This window comes from Sphaeramia orbicularis, unplaced genomic scaffold (assembly GCF_902148855.1).
Source record: "Sphaeramia orbicularis unplaced genomic scaffold, fSphaOr1.1, whole genome shotgun sequence".
Lineage (NCBI taxonomy): Eukaryota > Metazoa > Chordata > Actinopteri > Kurtiformes > Apogonidae > Sphaeramia > Sphaeramia orbicularis.
The window spans coordinates 31,384-53,629 of record NW_021941437.1 but is presented as its reverse complement, the minus strand read 5'-3'; the positions used below and the strand labels follow the sequence as shown (position 1 = coordinate 53,629).

General features: G+C 37.5%; 2 protein-coding genes across 2 annotated transcripts; one reads left to right on the top strand and one right to left on the bottom strand.

The window, feature by feature from the left end:
- Nucleotides 1-380: 380 nt before the first annotated feature.
- LOC115415721 (collagen alpha-1(XIV) chain-like) lies at nt 381-6,477 on the bottom strand (the record flags this gene model as incomplete). The annotated part of the gene is made up of 5 exons (XM_030129363.1): nt 6,370-6,477; nt 5,801-5,854; nt 4,861-4,914; nt 4,199-4,252; nt 381-452 (listed from the first exon to the last, which is right to left on the bottom strand). Coding segments are annotated over exons 1-5 (342 nt in total), but the record flags the coding sequence as incomplete, so codon positions are not given.
- A 2,066-nt stretch (nt 6,478-8,543) lies between these two features.
- LOC115415720 (natural killer cells antigen CD94-like) lies at nt 8,544-18,409 on the top strand. Its single transcript, XM_030129362.1, has 6 exons — nt 8,544-8,789; nt 11,987-12,088; nt 13,254-13,319; nt 13,607-13,746; nt 15,384-15,493; nt 18,050-18,409. The coding sequence occupies exons 1-6, from the start codon at nt 8,579-8,581 to the stop codon at nt 18,198-18,200; spliced, it is 780 nt and encodes a 259-aa protein (XP_029985222.1). The 5' UTR covers nt 8,544-8,578; the 3' UTR covers nt 18,201-18,409.
- The last annotated feature ends 3,837 nt before the right edge of the window (nt 18,410-22,246 follow it).

Sequence of the window (22,246 nt, the reverse complement as noted above, 5' to 3'; positions counted from 1 at the left end):
GACGGACCGGACCCTCAGACCGGACAGGAAGCCCTTAATCCGTCTGACAGACACTGGGATCCACCGTCTAAGCCTGACTGACAACACTTCCTGGACGCTGACACACACCGTCCACGCTTTAGCAGCAGCTTCTGTCAAGAGGTGACGGGAAACACTGTGCTTCACACCCCACTGCAGAGTTAACCCTATGAGGACCAACACTAGGACACGACTGGGTGTATTAGGCTGTTTTTGCAATAAAAGGGTCAGAAAATGGTTGTTTTTTGGGCCAATATTTTTATCATGAAGAACTTAACTTTCAATATCTGTCCATTAATAATCATTATCATAAGTAATCAAGGCTTAAAACAGTGTCTTGTGTTGGACTGTGTGGGACTCACCGGTGGTCCCAGTTCTCCCTGTTTTCCTGGGGGGCCGGTGTTTCCTGGGGCCCCTGGAGCTCCTGGTGTTCCCTGAGGACACACAAATGTCAGACACATGTTCAGGACATTCAGGACTGTGACTCTGGGTCTGGTTCCCACTGACTTCCACCAGGGGTGTTGAAGGATACTCCGCTGTAAAAAGTCTATTTCAGGGGCTACTCCACTGTAAAAGTCTATTTTAGGGGGGTACTCCACTGTAAAAAGTCTACTTCAGGGGGTATTACACTGTAAAAAGTCTATTTCAGGGGCTACTCCACTGAAAAAGTCTATTTTAGGGGGGTACTCCACTGTAAAAGTCTACTTCAGGGGTATTACACTGTAAAAAGTCTATTTCACAGGGTACTCCACTGTAAAAAGTCTATTTCAGGGGTTCTCCGCTGTAAAAAGTCTATTTTAGGGGGATACTCCACTGTTAAAAAGTCTACTTCAGGGGGTATTACACTGTAAAAAGTCTATTTCACAGGGTACTCCTCTGTAAAAAGTCTATTTCAGGGGTTTTCCGCTGTAAAAAGTCTATTTTAGGGGATACTCCACTGTAAAAAGTCAATTTCAGGGGGTAATCCGCTGTAAAAAGTCTATTTCAGGGGTACTTCCACTGTTAAAAAAGTCTATTTCAGGGGGTACTCCACTGTAAAAAGTCTATTTAAGGGGGTACTCTACTGTAAAAAGTCAATTTCAGGGGGTATTCCACTGTAAAAAGTCTATTTCTGGGGGTAATCTGTACGGTGGCCCAGAGGTGCAACAGGCCAAAAAATTATCCACTAGACGAAAAAAATTATCTACTACAAGAAAAAAAAGAGAACAGCCTAAAAAAATTATCCACGAGATGAAAAAAATTATCTACTACAAGAAAAAAAAGAGAACAGCCTAAAAAAATTATCCACGAGATGAAAAAAATTATCTACTACAAGAAAAAAAAAAGAGAAAAACAGCCCAAAAAATTATCCACTATAAGGAAAAAAAAAAGAGAACAGCCTAAAAAAATTATCCACTAGACAAAAAAATTATCTACCGCAAGAAAAAAAGAGAACAGCCTAAAAAAATTATCCACTATAAGAAAAAAAAGAGAACAGCCCAAAATAAATTATCCACTAGATGAAAAAAAAAATCCCCTATAAGAAAGAAAAGAGACCAGCCAAAAAAATTATCCACTAAAAGAAAAAAAAAGAGAACAGGCAAAAAAAAAATTATCTATTAGCCCAAAAAATTATTCACTATAAGAAAAAAAAAAATAGAACAGGTGAAAAAAATTATCTACTATGAGAAAAAAAAGAGAGCAGCCCAAAAAAATATCCACTATAAGAAAAAAAAAACATCATCCACCTTTTCAATTACGGGGGCGCTGTTTACCCGAAAGGTGCCTTGCTTTAAAATTAAGGCCACCACAAAAAATAAAAGGATAGGCTGAAAAATTTTAAGGCTTTCGGCTAATGTGGCTAATGCTAAGGAAGTACCCCACCGGAAGTGGAGGTCATGCGCTAAAAAATAAAGTTATTTTAAAATATAGATATTTACATTAATATAGTTTGCAAAGCAGTTAAATGATTAAATACGGTTCCAGTGTCTGCTCAAGGTTAGGCATGGGCGTTAAATGGTTAAGGTTAGGGTTAGGGTATGGTTGGGGTTAGTTTTCAGTGGTAAATGGCCCTTGTGTGCACTGTGTGAAGGTTCGTTGCTAAGCTAATGCTAACGCGAAAAGTTGACGGCAACTTTGTGAACTACCAGTGCGAGTAAACAATTGTGTGATTACGGTGTTGAATTGTTCAACTGCCTGACATTCAATATCATTTTTGATGAATATTCGCTACAAGAAGTTCTAAAATTATTTTATTTTGAGAGGAGGAGAAGAGGAGCTTCCTGTGGAGCTCCACTATCATGGCATCGCCCATTTGTTGAGAGACAGCAAGTGCATATTGCGGCACCGACACCTGGTGCCGTGGCACCTCGGCTGGTGCCGCGAGGTACCGCGGTACCACGGCTCGGTGCCAGGTACCCCAGCACGGCACCGCGTACCATTGCTCGGTACCACAGCTCAGCTCGTTGCCAGGTGCCGAGGCTCTGCGGTACCACGGCACACATCTGTATCTCCACAAAATGTCCTTCTTGATCTAGTGTTAGTGAAGACACTCCGTTTGAGTTGAGGAGCAGAGGTCTACCTGCAAACAAATGGGCAATGCCATGATAGTGGAGCTCCACAGGAAGCTCCTCTTCTCCTCCTCTCAAAATAAAATAACACAAAGTTGCCGTCAACTTTTCGCGTTAGCATTAGCTTAGCAACGAACCTTCACACAGTGCACACAAGGGCCATTTACCACTGAAAACTAACCCCAACCATACCCTAACCCTAACCTTAACCATTTAACGCCCATGCCTAACCTGGAGCAGACACTGGAACCGTATTTAATCATTTAACTGCTTTGCAAACTATATTAATGTAAATATCTATATTTTAAAATAACTTTATTTTTTAGCGCATGACCTCCACTTCCGGTGGGGTACTTCCTTAGCATTAGCCACATTAGCCGAAAGCCTTAAAATTTTTCAGCCTATCCTTTTATTTTTGTGGTGGTCTTATTTTAAAGCAAGACACCTTTCGGGTAAACAGCGCCCCCGTAATTGAAAAGGTGGATGATGTTTTTTTTTTTTCTTATAGTGGATATTTTTTGGGCTGCTCTCTTTTTTTTCTCATAGTAGATAAATTTTTTCACCTGTTCTTTTTTTTTTTCTTATAGTGAATAATTTTTTGGGCTAGTAGATAATTTTTTTTGCCTGTTCTCTTTTTTTTTCTTTTAGTGGATAATTTTTTTGGCTGGTCTCTTTTTTTTCTTATAGGGGATTTTTTTTTTCATCTAGTGGATAATTTTTTTTAGGCTGTTCTCTTTTTTTTTTTTCTTGTAGTAGATAATTTTTTTCATGTAGTGGATAATTTTTTTTAGGCTGTTCTCTTTTTTTTCTTATAGTGGATAATTTTTTTTAGGCTGTTCTCTTTTTTTTCTTGAAGTAGATAATTTTTTTCATCTAGTGGATAATTTTTTTAGGCTGTTCTCTTTTTTTTTCTTGTAGTAGATAATTTTTTTCATCTAGTGGATAATTTTTTTAGGCTGTTCTCTTTTTTTCTTATAGTGGATAATTTTTTGGGCTGTTCTCTTTTTTTTTCTTGTAGTAGATAATTTTTTTCATCTAGTGGATAATTTTTTTAGGCTGTTCTCTTTTTTTTCTTATACTGGATAATTTTTTTTGGGCTGTTCTCTTTTTTTTTTTTGTAGTAGATAATTTTTTTCATCTAGTGGATAATTTTTTTAGGCTGTTCTCTTTTTTTTTCTTGTAGTAGATAATTTTTTTCGTCTAGTGGATAATTTTTTGGCCTGTTGCACCTCTGGGCCACCGTAAATCTGCTGTAAAAAGTCTATTTCAGGGGATACTCCGCTGTAAAAAGTTGGAGAACCACTGTCTTAATTAATTTAAAAGTTGTAAATTTTCTACATAATCTTGATCAGGGTTCCTACAGATTTCTACAAGTTAAATTTAAGACTTTTTAAGACCCTGATAAAGGAAGGAACCAGAAGAGTCTTTGAAACATGAATGTAAATAAAGTGCTCTTCTTCTTCTTCTGTTAAATTCCTACTCTGGGTGGTGTCAGTGAAGTACCCCCTGTATTCTGATTACACTCTTTTTGGAGTACTCTGTAATCAGATGAACCCACTGGATGGAAAGAGCTCCTCTTTAACTGAACGCTGGTCTGGGACGTCGTCACCTCCAAACACACAAACACTTACGATGACTCCAGAGGGGCCTGGTCGTCCCTGAGCGCCGTCTTTTCCGGTTAATCCCTTTGGAAATAAACACAACATGAGTGGCAGCCATGAAACACCACATGTGTGTCACACATTCAGTCCATTATCCATGTAACGCTACACATGACATTCACCTAGTGATTTATCTCCATTTATTCTCATTTTATTCTCTGTATTTTCCATGTGTTCAGTGTAAATCCTGTCTTTTCTTGTATTTCATTCACTGATCACGTAGATATTTATTAAAACTCAGAGGAAATTCAAAAATTATTTTATCACAAAAAAAAAAAAAACCCTGAAGAAAATATGACTTTTTCAGTTAAATCTGTCATTAACTGAACATTAAAACAAACATACACAACCTGATTTTCCTCATGGCAGTATGTGTACATATATATATATATATATATATATATATATATATATATATATATATATATATATATAATATATATATGTGTGTAATTTAGTTTATTTTATTGCTTTCTTTGGCTGTGTTTGTTCATTTTTTGGGGGTATTTAATTACTTTTCCTTCATTCTTATTTGCTCTGTGGCTTATTTTCTTTACGGTACTTGTTATTTTGTTGCTGCATAATTGATGACTTCTTTAATATCTGTCTTAGCGGTTGCCATAGTGACTCACTCTGGGTCCTGGTGGTCCTTCTCTGCCTGGAGCTCCAGCCCGACCTGGAACCCCCTGAAAAACCAGAACCAACAGCCTTTAATTACACACAACAATTATTCTGGAGACTTACTTATATACATTTATTTTACTTCTTTTACTTAATAGAATATTTTAACATGTACGTCTATCTATTATGATCTCTCTCTTTCTCTCTCTCTCTGATGAAACCATTACTAAAGTCTATTATTCATACAGTTCTTCCTATCATGTCCAGTGTGTTTTGACTGTTCCTACTTGTACTCATTGTTTAATAAACTGAACTGAACCTTTCCACTTTAACCCCTCCACCCTTCCATTTTAACCCTTTCATTTTAACCCCCCACCCTTCCATTTTAACCCTTTCACTTTAACCCCTCCACCCTTCCACTTTAACCCTTCCCCTTTAACCCTTTCACTTTAACCCCTCCACCCTTCCACTTTAACCCTTCACTTTAACCCTTCACTTTAACCCTTCCCCTTTAACCCCTCCCCTTTAACCCCTCCATCAGTCCATATCATGCACATACAGCAGGTTCTTGTTTCCTGAATGCTAACTGTATGCTTTCACTCTAAACACAGTCAGACTCCTGTTTTGCTGCATTGTCTCAAACTGAGGAATAAAAGCAGATTTCATCCACACAAAGTCAACCTTTAGCAAATGTCACCATTATTCAAAGTCTGGCTGTTATTTTCTTCCAAAGGTCACATTAGTTTCAGTAATAAGCCGTGGTGCAGTAATTACACGGAGGAGCTTCAGTGGAAGTGACGGCGTTCTGAAAACAGCTCCACGCCACCACGTCCACCAGCAAACAAGTCATTTGTCTCAGTGAGAAAACACAGAAAAACGTCAGGACTGCAGGCGGCGTTTCCAAGTAAACAGGTACGGAGGCTGAAGGTGGTTCTGGAACGGGGGTTTTACCTGAGGACCCTGTTGTCCAGCGTCTCCTTTCTGTCCCCTTTCACCTGGACCACCCTGGACACAAAAGGACACAAAAGGACAGTGGGGTTTACAACAGTCCACTCTGAACTCCTGGAGGAGAAGGAGAACCCTAAACCTAACCGCAATCTTAACCCCGACCTAACCCTAAAGCTAAACCTAACCCTAACTCGAACTCTTCTGGGGGACTTATAGGTTTTAAATCTCACTCCTAAAAAACATCTCAGCTGAAGATGAGGAGGATGGACAGGATGATGAAGGACAAACTGGAGGGACAGAGCAGGATGGACGTTTGGACAGAGGACGGATAATAAAAACACTGATAGGAGGATGAAGATGTTCTGGACCAGGAGGGAGGAAAAGAGGAAGAAGGAGAAAGAGGAGGAGGAGGAGAAAGAGGAGAAGGAGGAGGAGGAGGAGGAAGGAGGAGATGAAGGTAGAGGATGGAGACAGAGTCAGATGGAGGAGATCTGATAAAGAGAAGGAAAGGAGTAGTAGTATCAGTTTTAGTAGTACCAGTATCAGTATCAGTGGTTGTGTTTTGGTCTTACCGGGGGTCCAATGATGGAGCGTCCACTGGGTCCCTGTGGTCCAGGGGGTCCCTGTGGTCCTGGTACCCCTGTGTCTCCGACTGGCCCCGTCGGCCCCTGGAAATGCATGGACAGTACCAGGTTCAGTACCAGGTTCAGTATCAAATTCATACATGGACAGTACCAGGTTCTGTACCAGGTTCAGCATCAAATTCATACATGGACAGTACCAGGTTCAGTACCAGGTTCACACATGGAAAGTACCAGGTTCGGTACCAGGTTCACACATGTCTGACCCACATGGATAGTACCAGGTTCAGTACCAGGTTCACACATGTCTGACCCACATGGATAGTACCAGGTTCAGTACCAGGTTCACACATGTCTGACCCACATGGATAGTACCAGGTTCAGTACCAGGTTCACACACATCTGATCCCTGAGTCTGGGACCAACTCCACCAGTAAAAGCCTGTGTTCTACTGGACTGGATCAAACCCGGGTGCGTTTGTTTCCACATTTAAACCTTTATTTCTGAAGTGTAAATCCTCGTCTGTTTGGGTCCAACCACAGACTGGAGGACACGTCTGAGTCCACCGCCTCCTAAAACCTGAACACCGCAGCGTCTCTTTTCCTCAGGTTCATCAGACCCGTTCAATGTCGTACACGTGACCTCACTCCGTAAACCCACCCATGACTCCACCCAGACCCGGAGTCAGTTCCACACCGTGGTCATGTGACAGGAAGTGGAGCTGATAACAGACCACATCCAGCAGGTCTCAGGCAGGATGCTGACTCACACAGGTTCTTTTTCTCCACTTCTCTCCACTTTGTACATCCTGCTTCCTGCCTCCAGACCGGCTGCAGCAGCTCACACTGTTTTGAACAGGTTTGTCAGTGAATAATAAAAAAAAAAAGTGAATAATCTCAAAAAAACACCTTCATTTTCTCGGCAAAACCAAAACCTCACCCATTTCCTCTGTCAGATAAATATAAACAGTCCCAGTGTCTGTACGTCAGCATCTGTTCTAGTACCAGTACCAGGTTCTGTTCTGTGTTCCAGTCCTGGTTCTGTTCTAGTACCAGTCCTGCTTCTGTTCTAGTACCAGTCCTGGTTCTGTTCTGTGTTCCAGTCCTGGTTCTGTTCTAGTACCAGTCCTGGTTCTGTTCTATGTTCCAGTCCTGGTTCTGGATACACATCAATCTAACTATAGAAGTGGGCGGGACTTTCACTGGAGGAGAACTCCACTCATCCAATCACAGTCCAGACATGACTTCTATCAGTGACCAATAGGAACTAGACTGATATCTGGAACCATTTACATGTTCTACAGCATCAACAGATGGACCAGGAGAAGGAAAGAAACAGGGAGAAGATTTCAACAACATAAATGAACAAAAAAATCCACAAAATGAACAAAATAATAATCAAAATGGAAAAACAATGAACAAAATGAAAAAAATAATGATCAAAATGAACAAAATAATGCTAAAACTGAACAAAGTAATCATAAAAATGAAAAAAAAGAACAAAATGAACAAAATAATGTTAAAAATGGACAAAATAACCAACAAAATGAACAAAAATTTAAAAAAATTTACAAAATAATGATCAAAATGAACAATAATGATAAAAATAAAAAAAACATAAGGATCAAAATTAACAAAACAATCCTAAGTAAAGGCAAATGTGTAATATTTTTAAAATTGAAAATCTACATTTCTCCAAACTGTGAACTAACTTCGCAGACATTCTCCCAAAGAACATACATGTAGGATTTTTCCTAATGAATCCAACCAGTAGTTTTGTCAGAGAAGATGTTTGAAGAAATTACTAACGAAGACGACGAAGATGACGCTGACGACGAAGATGACGCTGACGACGAAGATGACGCTGAAGACGCCCGTGGACACGTGGCTTTGATTGACAGCAGCTCAAGGCCGATGGGTGCGGTTCAGATCAGAATTAAAAACTGCAGATTCTGTTTCTAAAGTGCAGTTTCAGAGTTCTACATTCAACTCTTCTTCTTTGATCTCCTGCTGATGTAAAGTATTAAATGAACACAACCTTAAACTGTGGAAGGGTGGCTGTGCTGATAGCTGATGTGTGTCTGATAAAGCGTTTCCTGTTGAAACCCGGTCGAAGCGTATGAAACCGACGGTGCGTTCAGGGCACAAACGCAGTCGGGACAGAAGCAGAGCGTTCAACTCTCCAACCTGAGGCGGAGTCCATGAAACAGCTACAGAGTCCGCCACTGCCCAAAATGTCCTGCAACATCTACGAAGAACCAACGGTGTCACTGAACGACAGGAACAAGGACCGAGTGGAGAGGGTGGTGGGCATCTACGAGAGCGCCGACGCCCACCGCGCTAACCACCAGCACCAGCACCAGCAGCGCCACCACCACGGCTACGACTACGGCTACGCCACGCCAGCCCAGGGTACGTCCACCAAAGCCAACGCGTTTAACAACACATACGATGGCATGAGTTTAGTGGATGGGTCAGAACTTAAAAAAAATCATGCAACAATGGAAAAACTAAAAATGATAATATGAGCTTTAATAAGATGAAGTGGAAAGTGTGTGTTTTAGGGTCAAAACCGGTGAGAAAACACCCCAAAACAAAACAGAAAAGACCAAGGTTTGGACTGAATAAGGCACTAAACACACCTGGAACCGTTCATTTCAGCTGATTTTGTCAGTTATTTTTTTTTACTCATTTTTTGTTCTTTTCACTCATTTTGTTGATTTTGCTTCATATTTGTTCATTTCTGTAAATTTTGTTGATTATTTTTGATTATTTTCTTGTTGATTTTGTCCATTTTTATTCATTGTGGGCTTTTCTCCACTACTTTTAATTCATATGTTGATTTTTTTAGTACCTCCGCCAAGGAGGTTATGTTTTTGCCAGGGTTTGTTTGTTTGTCTGTCTGTTTGTCTGTCCGTTAGTGTGCAACATAACTCAAAAAGTTATGGACAGATTTTGATGAAATTTTCAGGGTTTGTTGGAAATGGGATAAGGAAGAAATGATTACATTTTGGTGGTGATCGGGGGTGGGGGGGCCCACAGGGGGGCCCATTTCCAACAAACCCTGAAAATTTCATCCAAATCTGTCCATAACTTTTTGAGTTATGTTGCACACTAACGGACAGACAAACAGACAGACAGACAAACAAACAAACAAACCCTGGCAAAAACATAACCTCCTTGGCGTGGGGGGGGCCCACAGGGGGGGGCCACTGATCAGCCTTGGCGGAGGTCTGCGCTCTCCGAGTGCTTCTAGTTATCATTATTATTATTATTACTATTTTTATCATTTTCTTGTTTATTTTGCTCATTTTCACTCATTGTGGACTTTTCTCCCCTAATTTTAATTCAAAAATGTATTATTTTTGATCATGTTCTTGTTTATTTTGTCCATTTTTATTCATCGCGGGCTTTTCTCCCTTAATTTTATTCAAATATTGATTATTTTTGATCATTTTCTTGTTTATTTTGTTCATTTTCACTCATTGTCGGTTTTTCTCCCCTAATTTTAATTCAAATATATATATATATATATATATATATATATATAAACATTTTCTTGTTTATTTTGCTCATTTTCACTCATTGTCGGTTTTTCCTCCCCTAATTTTAATTCAAATATATATATATATATGTATATATATACATATGTGTGTGTATATATATATATATATATATATATATATATATATATATATATATATATATATATATAAACATTTTCTTGTTTATTTTACTTATTTTTACTCATTGTCGGTTTTTCCTCCCCTAATTTTAATTCATATATATATATATATATATATATATATATAAGCATTTTCTTGTTTATTTTGCTCATTTTTACTCATTGAAGGGTTTTCTCCCCTAATTTTAATTCAAACATTGATTCTTTTTGCTCATCTTTTGTTTATTTTGTTCATTTTCATTTTAAAGCAGTTGCATGATAAAAAATAAATAAATAAAAAAAATAAACAACAAAATGAATAAAAAACCAAAAAAAGGAACATGAACAAAATGAGCCAGAAACTGAAGAAAATTGAAGAAAAAACAGAACAAAATAAAAACAAAATGTAGAAAAATAAAATAAGCAACTAAACGAACAAAAACAGCCAAAGAGATCAATAAAATGGACAAAAATGAAAAATAAACCAAAAAATAATATGAACAAAACAAAACTCAAACTGAACAAAATTGAAGAAAAAAATAAAATGAAAAACAAATGTAGAAAAATTAGCAAAATGGGCAACTAAACAAAAACAAAAAAAATATTTACAAAAAATTAAATAACATGAAAAAATATGCAAAGAAATGAACTAAAATGAAGTAAAAAAAAAAAGAATAAATCTGCTTTTTGATTCCTGTTTAACTCCACATGTCAGTTCCACAGTCAAAACTCAGTAAAAACAGTAAAAAAAAAAAAAAAAGAAAATCACCACAACACTGGAAACAACAGTAAAAAAAACAACCACAAAGAAAACAGTGTAAAAAAAAAAAAAAAAGGCCCAAACTGTCTATTTTTATAGTGAGTCGGTCTCACTCACTGCTCTGTGTTTTAACCCCCCCCCCCCCCCCCCCCCATTCCACGGGGGGCGGGGCTTGAACTGAGCATGCTCAGATGTCTCTGGAATAAACAAGGTCTAGTCTGTCAGCACGACTGGAAATGCAACTATTGAGTAAACGGCTGAATTTCTATGAATATTTCAATAAATCCTACATTCAGAGCGTGTCACCGCTGACACGTCAGGAGTTAAAGGGTTAAAATTAATGAACGATTCAAATGAAAGCAGAACACAGAACATGAGGAGAACCTTCGACACTGGTTTTCTACCCGAGGCCTCGCTGATGAATGTGTCGCAACATCCTGAACTATTTTCCACAGATGTTATCATCGTTAGCGCTGACGTCGTTGTGACTTGTTTATGTTCATTGTCAACGTTTGAACCTTGTTTTTTAAAAATTGATTTCCAATAGAAAAACATACATTACATCAACACAAACCACAGTAAGTGCACAATAAAATACAAACTGACCTCACCACACACACACACACAAACACACACACACACACAAACTGTGTAAGAGAAAAATAAAATAAAGATAACTATTAAAAAATTAATAATAAAAAAATCCACAAAATAAAGAAAATAACGATAAAAATGAACAAAATAATCAACAAAATGAAAAAAATAATGATCAAAATGAACAAAATGATCAACAAAATGAAAAAAATAATGATCGAAATGAACAAAATGATCAACAAAATGGACAAAAATAAACCAAAAAATCCACAAAATAAACAAAATAATGATAAAAGTAAACAAAATCCAAAAAATGACCAAAAATGAAAAAAATCCACAAAATAATGATCAACATGAACAAAAAAAATCCCCAAAATAAAGAAAATAATGCTAAAAATGAACAAAATAATCAACACAATAAAGAAAATAATCAACAAACTGAATAAAAATGAAAACAAAAGTTTAGCTCAGATGGACGATGGAAAACAGACGAGTGTTCAGGGTTTGTTTTTGTCACGTTTCAGCAGAAGAACGTCGACGGTTAATGTAAACTGCGTTGACTGTTAACTGTGTGACCTTTGACCCCTGTAGCCCCTCCCACTGAGCGGACGAACCCGTTTCCGTCATCTGTGCTGATCCTGGGTCTGCTCTGCCTCCTGCTGCTCGTTGGGGTTTCCGTCATGTCGTATTTCTGTGAGTATCGTCTACAGTTGGTGTCTTCTGGACCGGGTTTGGGTTTTTAGGACAGGACATGCTTTTAAGGCCTTCATTCCCATCCATCCAGTCACTGTTTTCTATTAAATACATTAGATATAATATATTTAAGGACCTCATTTTTTGACACACTATACTACGACTAAATTTGTCAATATACTATGATCACATTTTTTTCGACATAATATACAATGACCACATTTTTTGACCAAATTTTTTGACAAACGATACTATGACTAAATTTGTCAATATGGTATCCTATGACCACATTTTTTTCGACATAATATATATTGACCAAATTTTTTGACGTAGTATTTTCTGACCAAATTTTTCAACATACTATACTACAATGAAATTTTTCAACATAGTATGCTATGACCAAATTTTTTCGACATAATATACGACCACATTTTTTGACCAAATTTTTTGACAAACAATACTATGACTAAATTTGTCAATATGCTATGGTCAAATTTTTTTCGACATAATATACAATGACCAAATTTTTTGACACAGTATCTTATGACCAAATTTTTTGACATACTTTACTACGACTAAATTTCTCAATATACTATGCTATGACCAATTTTTTTTCGACATAATACACAATGACCACATTTTTTGACTAAATTTTTGACAAACTATACTACGACAAAATTTGTCAATATACTGTGCTATGACCATATTTTTCAACATGTTACACAACGACCAAATTTTGACATATTATGATGAAATTTTTCGACATAATATAGTATGACGCATTTTGTCAACACATACTATTCTATGACCAAATTTTTGTAAATATTATACTGTGGCTTCATTTATTCTATTGTATTTATTCTAAAAAAGTAAATGTTCTAAACTAGCGGTTATTACCGTTATATGAGGTGCCACTGTCCTTGTGGTTCTTCAGGTCTAAGCTTCGGAATTTGGTAAAAAAAAAAACCAAAAAACAAAAAAAAAACGACAACAACAGCAAAAAAAAAAAAAAATTTCGTTGGAACGAACAGGTTAACCCTTTTGGAACGAGGTTAAAACAAGTGTAACTTTGTCTTACAGGAAGTTCTCAGCAGAAAACATACAAATTGTCCAAAATGCTGCAACGTCGTGTTCAGATGTACATTTTTTCTGCCGTATTTTTCAGTCGTGCAGAAATCCGAGGTCCAGGCCAAAGAAAACTCGTTAGAGGATCAACAAAAGACGAGCAAAGGTGGGATGTGATTATTAAAACTCAGTTACATCAAACTGAACTATTATACTATTTATCTATTTATGTTTTGGGTTTTTTGTTTTTGTTTTTTTTCAGTTTTTTTGCTTCAATTTTATTCTGTTTTTGGCTTCTTCTGCTCACGCCACCCATTATTTTGCTGATGTATTTTTTGTTCATTTTGTAGCTTAATTTATTCTTTCTAACTTAATTTTAGTCTATTTTTTGCTTCTTTTTCCACATTATTTATCATCAGTGGATTTTTTAAAATTAATTTACTTTCATTTCAGAGTTGTGTCCTAATGGATGGAAGAGGTATCAGTGTAAGTGTTATAAACTTTCAACTGAGAATAAAACCTGGGACGACAGCAGAGCGGACTGTCAACGCACAGGAGCCGATCTGGTCGCCATCAAGAGCAGAAAGGAAGAGGTGGGTTCGGCTTCATCGCAGCGTTGCATTATGGGCCGTTAGCATTGACGTTCGTAGGCTAACGCGTCGTCTTTAATGACACGATGTGACGTTCGTGTGGATCTGCCGCTCTGACTCAACACTCACGTACACAGTGGTGTACAGTATCATCAACCTTTTAGAAAGTTTTGCCAACTTTCTCAGTCACTGCACTAAATTTGCACACCAGCGTTCTAATATTATAGTTTTTAAAGCACTTTTTTTCCAATTATTTAGATAATGTGAAGAACATTACAAACGCTAAAGCGAGTAAAATAAAATGACTGTCAAGAACAGTATATAACCTTATTTAATTTCTAATTTCAAACCTCGGGCTTTTTTATTTCATTTTGATTTTTTATAATTATTATATTTTTGGACTTATTTTTGTATCTTTATTTTAGATATTACAAAGTATTTTGCTGTGACTATTTTTCTTATCCTACTTTGATGTAATATTATTATGTATATATACTGTTCAATTGTTCGTTCTTCAATAATAAAAACAAAAGAGAAAAAAGAGCTAAAAAAACAAAACAAAACCACTGTTAGCATTGTTAGCATAGTGCGATTTCTCCTCAGTTTTCGCTTGTGACATCTTTCTTCTTCCACCAGTTGAAGCCCTAGAGCTGAAAACACCAGGATCTGCTTATTATTAACCATCTGTTCAACCAGTAATGAAACATGAAACAATAAATACCAAAAAAAACTACCACTGACTATATGGAAACTAAAGTATATGTTTGCTGTCCAGTGGATTTCTACAACCTGTTTGAATTCTTTCTTAATTTGTTACATTTTATAACTACTTATGACATTTGCACATATTGATTTTGTTAATTTTTTTCATTCTTTTGCTTAATTTTTTTTCGGTTTTCTCATCTTAATCTTTGGTTTTGTTCTTTTTTTTCATTATTTTGCTCGATTTTCATTCGGTTTTGTTAATTTCTTTCATTATTGTGCTTAATTTCTTTCAGTTTCCTCAATTTTTGTTCAGTTTTGTTCATTTTTTTCATTATTTTGCTCAATCTTTTTTTGGTTTTGTTCTTTTTTTTTTCCATTATTTTGCTCGATTTTTGTTTGGTTTGTTAATTTTTGTCATTATTTTGCTCAATTTTTCTTTGGTTTTGTTCAATATTTTGCTCGATTTTCATTCAGTTTTGTTAATTTCTTTCATTATTATGCTTAATTTTTTTCAGTTTTCTCAATGTTTTTCATTATTTTGCTCAATCTTTGTTCAGTTTTGTTGATTTTATTTCATTATTTTGCTAGATTTTTGTTTGGTTTTGTTCATTTTTTAAATTATTTTACTTAATTTTTTTTTTTCAGTTTTCTCAGTTGTTTTCCATTGTTTTGTTCACTTTTTGTTTGGTTTTGTTCATTTTTTAAATTATTTTGCTCAATTTTTGTTTGGTTTTATTCTTGTTTTATCAATATTTTTGTTGAGTTTTTCTAAGGTTTTGTTCATTTTTTCATTAGCAAGGAAATGTTGGAGGAGTTTCCTCCACCCATATTTCATATTTTCATGAGTAATGAAACATGAAACAAATGAAAACCCTAAAAGTACCACTTACTACATGGACACAAAAGAAAATATTTGCTGTTTCTCTGATTTTCAGGACTTTGTCAGCAGGCTGAGTGAACATGAAGATGTCTGGATCGGTTTAGAGGTGACGCCCTCCTTGGACCCTAAATGGATTTGGGTGGACGGAACACCAGTAGAATACAAGTGAGATTATTTATGATGATCACTACTGTATAAAGCACACAGGCTTTTCCTGTAGAAATGAAACACAAATGGGAACGATTAGTGTGTGGGCTTCAGACTGAACCAGGAGTGTTACACTGTGTGGTCTGGGTCAGGTTTAGGACCACATATGACAGTGGTCTGGGTCAGGTTTAGGACCACACATGACAGTGGTCTGGGTCAGGTTTAGGACCATATATGACAGTGGTCTGGGTCAGGTTTAGGACCATATATGACAGTGGTCTGGATCAGGTTTAGGACCATATATGACAGTGGTCTGGGTCAGGTTTAGGACCACATATGACAGTGGTCTGGGTCAGGTTTAGGACCACATATGACAGTGGTCTGGGTCAGGTTTAGGACCACATATGACAGTGGTCTGGGTCAGATTTAGGACCACATATGACAGTGGTCTGGGTCAGGTTTAGGACCACATATGACAGTGGTCTGGGTCAGGTTTAGGACCATACATGACAGTGGTCTGGGTCAGGTTTAGGACCACATATGACAGTGGTCTGGGTCAGGTTTAGGACCATATATGACAGTGGTCTGGGTCAGGTTTAGGACCATATATGACAGTGGTCTGGGTCAGGTTTAGGACCACATATGACAGTGGTCTGGGTCAGGTTTAGGACCACATATGACAGTGGTCTGGGTCAGGTTTAGGACCACACATGACAGTGGTCTGGGTCAGGTTTAGGACCACATATGACAGTGGTCTGGGTCAGGTTTAGGACCACATATGACAGTGGTCTGGGTCAGGTTTAGGACCATACATGACAGTGGTCTGGGTCAGGTTTAGGACCACATATGACAGTGGTCTGGGTCAGGTTTAGGACCACATATGACAGTGGTCTGGGTCAGGTTTAGGACCATATATGACAGTGGTCTGGGTCAGGTTTAGGACCACACATGACAGTGGTCTGGGTCAGGTTTAGGACCACACATGACAGTGGTCTGGGTCAGGTTTAGGACCACATATGACAGTGGTCTGGGTCAGGTTTAGGACCATATATGACAGTGGTCTGGGTCAGGTTTAGGACCACATATGACAGTGGTCTGGGTCAGGTTTAGGACCATATATGACAGTGGTCTGGGTCAGGTTTAGGACCACACATGACAGTGGTCTGGGTCAGGTTTAGGACCACACATGACAGTGGTCTGGGTCAGGTTTAGGACCACATATGACAGTGGTCTGGGTCAGGTTTAGGACCACATATGACAGTGGTCTGGGTCAGGTTTAGGACCACATATGACAGTGGTCTGGGTCAGATTAAAGCTGTTCAGACTGGAACAGATCAGATGTGTATATTAGGGCTGCATGATTAATTGATTTTAAATCGTAATCAGGTTATTTAATCAGAACGATGTTTAAAAAAGAGTAATCGTCAAATCAAATTTCATCTCCTCTCATGTCTCTGGGCCACGCCTCCAGGCTACAGTAGGCTCCTCCTCCAGGCTACCATAGGCTCCTCCTCCAGGCTACCGTAGGCCCCTCCTCCAGGCTGCCATAGGCTCCTCCTCCAGGCTACCGTAGGCTCCTCCTCCAGGCAGCCGTAGGCTCCTCCTCCAGGCTACTGTAGGCTCCTCCTCCAGGCTACCTTAGGTTCCTCCTCCAGGCTGCCATAGGCTCCTCCTCCGCTCCACATAGGCTCCTCCTCCAGGCTACATAGGGTCCTCCTCCAGGCTGCCATGGGCTCCTCCTCCGGGCTGCGATAGGCCCCTCCTCCAGGCTGCCATAGGCTCCTCCTCCAGGCTACCGTAGGCTCCTCCTCCAGGCAGCCGTAGGCTCCTCCTCCAGGCTACTGTAGGCTCCTCCTCCAGGCTACCTTAGGTTCCTCCTCCAGGCTGCCATAGGCTCCTCCTCCGCTCCACATAGGCTCCTCCTCCAGGCTACATAGGGTCCTCCTCCAGGCTGCCATGGGCTCCTCCTCCGGGCTGCGATAGGCTCCTCCTCCGGGCTACATAGCCTCCTCCTCCGCGCTACATAGGCTCCTCCTCTAGGCTACTGTAGGCTCCTCGTCTATGCAACCGTAGGCTCCTCCTTCAGACTACCATAGGCTCCTCCTACAGGCTGCATAGACTCTTCCTTCGGGCTACATAGGCTCCTCCTCCAGGTTGCCATAGGCTCCTCCTCCGGGCTACATAGACTCCTGCTCCAGGGTACCATAGGCTCCTCCTCTATTCTACCGTAGGCTCCTCCTCTATTCTACCGTAGGATCTTCCTCCAAGCTACTGTAGGCTCCTCCTCCAGGCTGCCATAGGTTCCTCCTCTAGACTACTGTAGGCTCCTCCTCTATTCTACCTTAGGCTCCTCCTCCAGGCTACCGTAGGCTCCGCCCCAGTCAAAATCAAAAGTCAAGTTTTTACAACGAAAAAATCTGGATTTTATTTTTGGTCCAAATGGTGCAGCCCTACTGTATACTGTAGGTTTATTGTGAGAATGTTCAGGTTTGAAGAACATCTGGACTTATGAATTGATTATTTTTTAAAAATCCATAATCGTTTGTTCTGTTTGTATTTAACTTTCTTCTACAGGAACTTTCCACAAAGCCCAAAAGTAATTCCTGGAAGTAAAAATTACTTTTACAAAGAAAAAAACGGACACTGGAAGTCCGTCACAGATGGAACTAAATGGTGGATCTGTGAGAAGCCGGTGCCTGAACCCAACGAGGACGATGAGGTTTAGATGTTGGTTTACTGTCTGAGTTTGGAGACAAACTGTGACGGAATACTCATGAACCCATAACAACCCAAACACCTACTGATCTGAACTGTTGAATACCTGCTGATCCACTAATACCATCAATACATATGTTAAATATAGTTCTTCATCTTTTCATCGTCATCAGATATGACCATATTTGAACATTCAGAGGCTCTGTAGTTACCGTGGAAACACCGTCATCTTCTACAACATTGGTTCACCAGTCAAACCCATGGAGTTGGATCAATGACAGTGGATGGACACACTGGGTTTATGTTCAGTTAATGAGAGATTTTACAAAAATATTCACTTTTTCTTCATTTTTGTCTGTTTCTGATAAAATAACCCTAAATTTAATCTGAGCTTTAATGAACATCTGCATGATCAGTGAATTAAATCTAAGAAAATACCAGATTTACACTGAAAAAACACAAAACACAGAGGATAATATTAGAATAAATGCAGATAAATCAGTTCAGAAAGCTTCAATAGATGATAAATGTGACGTCAACTCTGGTCGTTTATGTAAAGAATGAACCCATATGTGTGTTTGTCATGTCTTTGTCACATGACCCCTCTGGTGTCCCGCCCACAGACGCCCCAAACACCAATCATCAATAATGATCACAGTGGGGTCGTTAATGTCTTTTTTTTTTTTTTTTGTGTGTGTGTATTTCATCAACTTTAATTCATCAAATACTCAATATCTGTTATATCTGAACCCTTTAAATGCCATGTTTAGAATGGAAACAAAACCATATTTTTGATGCAAAAAATACAAAAAAAATGTTTTTTCCAATATTCTACATATAAATTATATCATTTATTTGCACATATCAGTTTTGTTATTTGTCATTATTTTGCTTAATTTTTATATACTTTTTTAATGATGTAAACAAACCATATTTTTGATGCAAAAAATACAACTTTTTTTTTTTTTTTTTTCCCAATATTCTCCATATAAATTGTATTATTTATGTTTTTATTTGTTCCTCCTGTCATCTGTCAGTGATTAACACCAACACTGGTTCATATTATTATTATTATTATTTTTGGTTCAAATGTTAAATGTTAGTCGGTGTGTCGTTTGTGTGTAGTTCAGTGTGTGGGAATTTAACACTGTTTATTATGGGATGGTTTTAGTGGATGGATCACAATTTAAACAATCAGACACAAATGAACAACTGCTGAATTCAGACCAAAAACAAACAGTAAAATGATCTGAGCTTTAATAATAACAGGAAGTGGAAAGTGTGTTTAATACGTTCACCTGGACAATGTTTTTCATACTGCTTTTTTTTTTTTAAATTTTATTTCATCAAATACTCAACAGCTGTCATACTTTTTAACCCTTTAAATGTCATGTGTGTAATGTAAGCAAACCATATTTTCATTTAAAAAATATACAAAAAAAAGTTTAGTTGTTTTTTCCTAAAAAGTATACTACATATAATTCAGATACACTTAATCAAGAATAAATCACATCGCAATCATTTTATAAGAAGAGGCACAAATATTTTATTTTGACTTAATTATTTTGCTCAATCTTTGTTCAGTCTTGTTCATTTTTGTCATTATTTAGCTTGATTTTCATTTGGTTTCGTTCATTTTTTTCATTATTTTCCTTTATTTTTGTTTGGTTTTGTTCATTGTTTTGCTCGATTTTCATTCTGTTTTGTTAATTTCTTTCATTATTTTGCTTAATTTTTTTTGGTTTTCTCAATTTTTGTCATTATTTTGCTCAATTCTTTTCCGGTTTTGTTCATTTTTGTCATTATTTTGCTCAATTTTCATTCAGTTTTGTGAATTTCTTTCATTATTTTGCTTAATTTTTTTTCATTTTCTCAGTTTTTTTCATTATTTTGCTAAATCTTTGTTTGATTTTGTTCATTTTTTTCATTACTTTGCTAAATTTTTGTTCGGTTTTATTCTTTTTTTAATCAATATTAGTATTCTCAGTATTAGGTTGGTTTTGTTCTTTTTTTATTATTTTGCTAAAACTTTTTTTTTCAATGTTTTGCTCAATCTTTGTTTGGTTTTGTTAATTTTTTTCATTATTTTGCTTGATTTTCATTTGGTTTTGTGCCTTTTTGTCAATATTTTGCTTGATTTTGTTCATTTCTTTCATTATATTTTGCTCCCAAGGACTCCCATTAGAACAGGTTTAAATTTCTTTTGTTGTTTTTGCAATAAAAGTGTCAGAAAATGTATTTTTTTCCAATTCTTTTGCTCTGAACTTAACTTTAAGTATCTGTGAATTAATTATCATTATTAAATGTAATAATTGCTTAAAACAGTGTGTTATAGTAAAAAATAGAACAAAAGTGATTTGAATTTTTATCATATTGATTATGAAAAACAACTGTAAATGTTGATAATGAAACTTTCTGGGTTGATTTAAATATTCATTCTTCTCTTTTCCATGTGTTGATCCATTGCAGTTGGTCTAGATCAGGGTGTCAAACATGCGACCCGTGGGCCAAAATCAGTCCACCAAAAGGTCCAATATGGTCTGTGGGATGAATTTGTGAAGTGCAAAAATTACACGGAACATATTAAGAATCAAGGCTGTGGAACTCGTTTTAGTTCAGGTTCCACATACAGACCAATATGAGCGAAAGTAAAATAAAGCATAACCTATAAATAGTGACAACTCCATTTTTCAAGGTTCGAGGTTCAACTGAAGTAAAACTAGTCCAGTTGAACCTCGAAGAACTACCAAGAAGAACAACGACCTTGACAAATGAGAAATTGAATGAGGAATTGTTGTTATTTTAGTTCCAAACTCCAAATTTTTTGCAATATTATACCTGTTACCAAATGTTTGTGTAACAGCATGTATAAATAATAAGTCGAGGCAGAAAATTGTTAAAACCGCACTTATTTTTCTTACAAATTTCAGTTTTTCAGGTTATTCACATGGTTTTGTGAAAGGATACTTTGTAAATGTAAGTATTTTCATAATTTAATGTTTTTATTTCACTAAAACAAAGACAAAAAGTAATTATAGTTTATGATGCTATTACTTTACTGGTCCGGCCCACTGGAGATCCAGTTTAGCTGAATGTGGCTCCAGGAAGAAATACGTTTGACAGCCCTGGTCTAGATCAGTGTGTGCCCATGTTCTTCTGGTTCTGTTTGGTTCTTTTTACTCATTTGGATCCAGTTGATAGTCTGTGTTCACTTTGGGTCTATAGACAGAGCCGCTCATTTCACTGACAAAAACATCCATCAGCTGATTCAAATACACACACTGGATCTGTCTATGAACTGGACAGATCTGACTACAGACCGACGCCACCTACGTCATCAACACCAGAAGTAAACGGACACGCCGCCATGTTGGAAGGCAAGAGTGGAGGCAGCAGAGCAACAGACTGTGTGTTCAGCAGCTGATCAGATACTTTAAACAGGTTATTAGTGACAGTTCGTCCTCTAGAATCAGCTGCTTCTATGTCCAGAAAACAGAGTTTGTAAATGTCACCTGTCTGATCTGGGATATCTGCAGAGTTCTCACTCCTCTTTTGTGTGGAACAGTGGTGACTGTGGAAGGAACCCTAAACAGATTGTTCTCATATTCTAAATCTCCACAGGCTTACAGATAGAAGAAGTCAAAAATGAACATAGAACTTTGTGATTCCAAGGTGTGGAAGTGTTCCCTGGTCCACATGTTCTATGTCCACCAGAGGAGCTGGTGCCTTTACAGGTGTCACTGATGATCCACATCAGGAAGTTCTATGTCCACCACAGCTGGACTGAAAAAAGTTATGAACAAACTAAGAACGTTTTAGTCACTGATTACACGGATTTTAGACTGAGGTCACAAATGACACAGTCAAAACCATCCTCTGCTAGTGTTTCCAATCCACATGTATTTAAGGTGGACAACTCAAATGAGCACATCTGTCCTTTTTCATTAAAGGTGGAATGGTGAATAAAGGTGTTGGGACACCTGGAGGACCTGAGGAAACTGTGTTCACTCAGTTTTCATGGAAAACAACCATTTTCATCCATACTTCAGTCCTCAA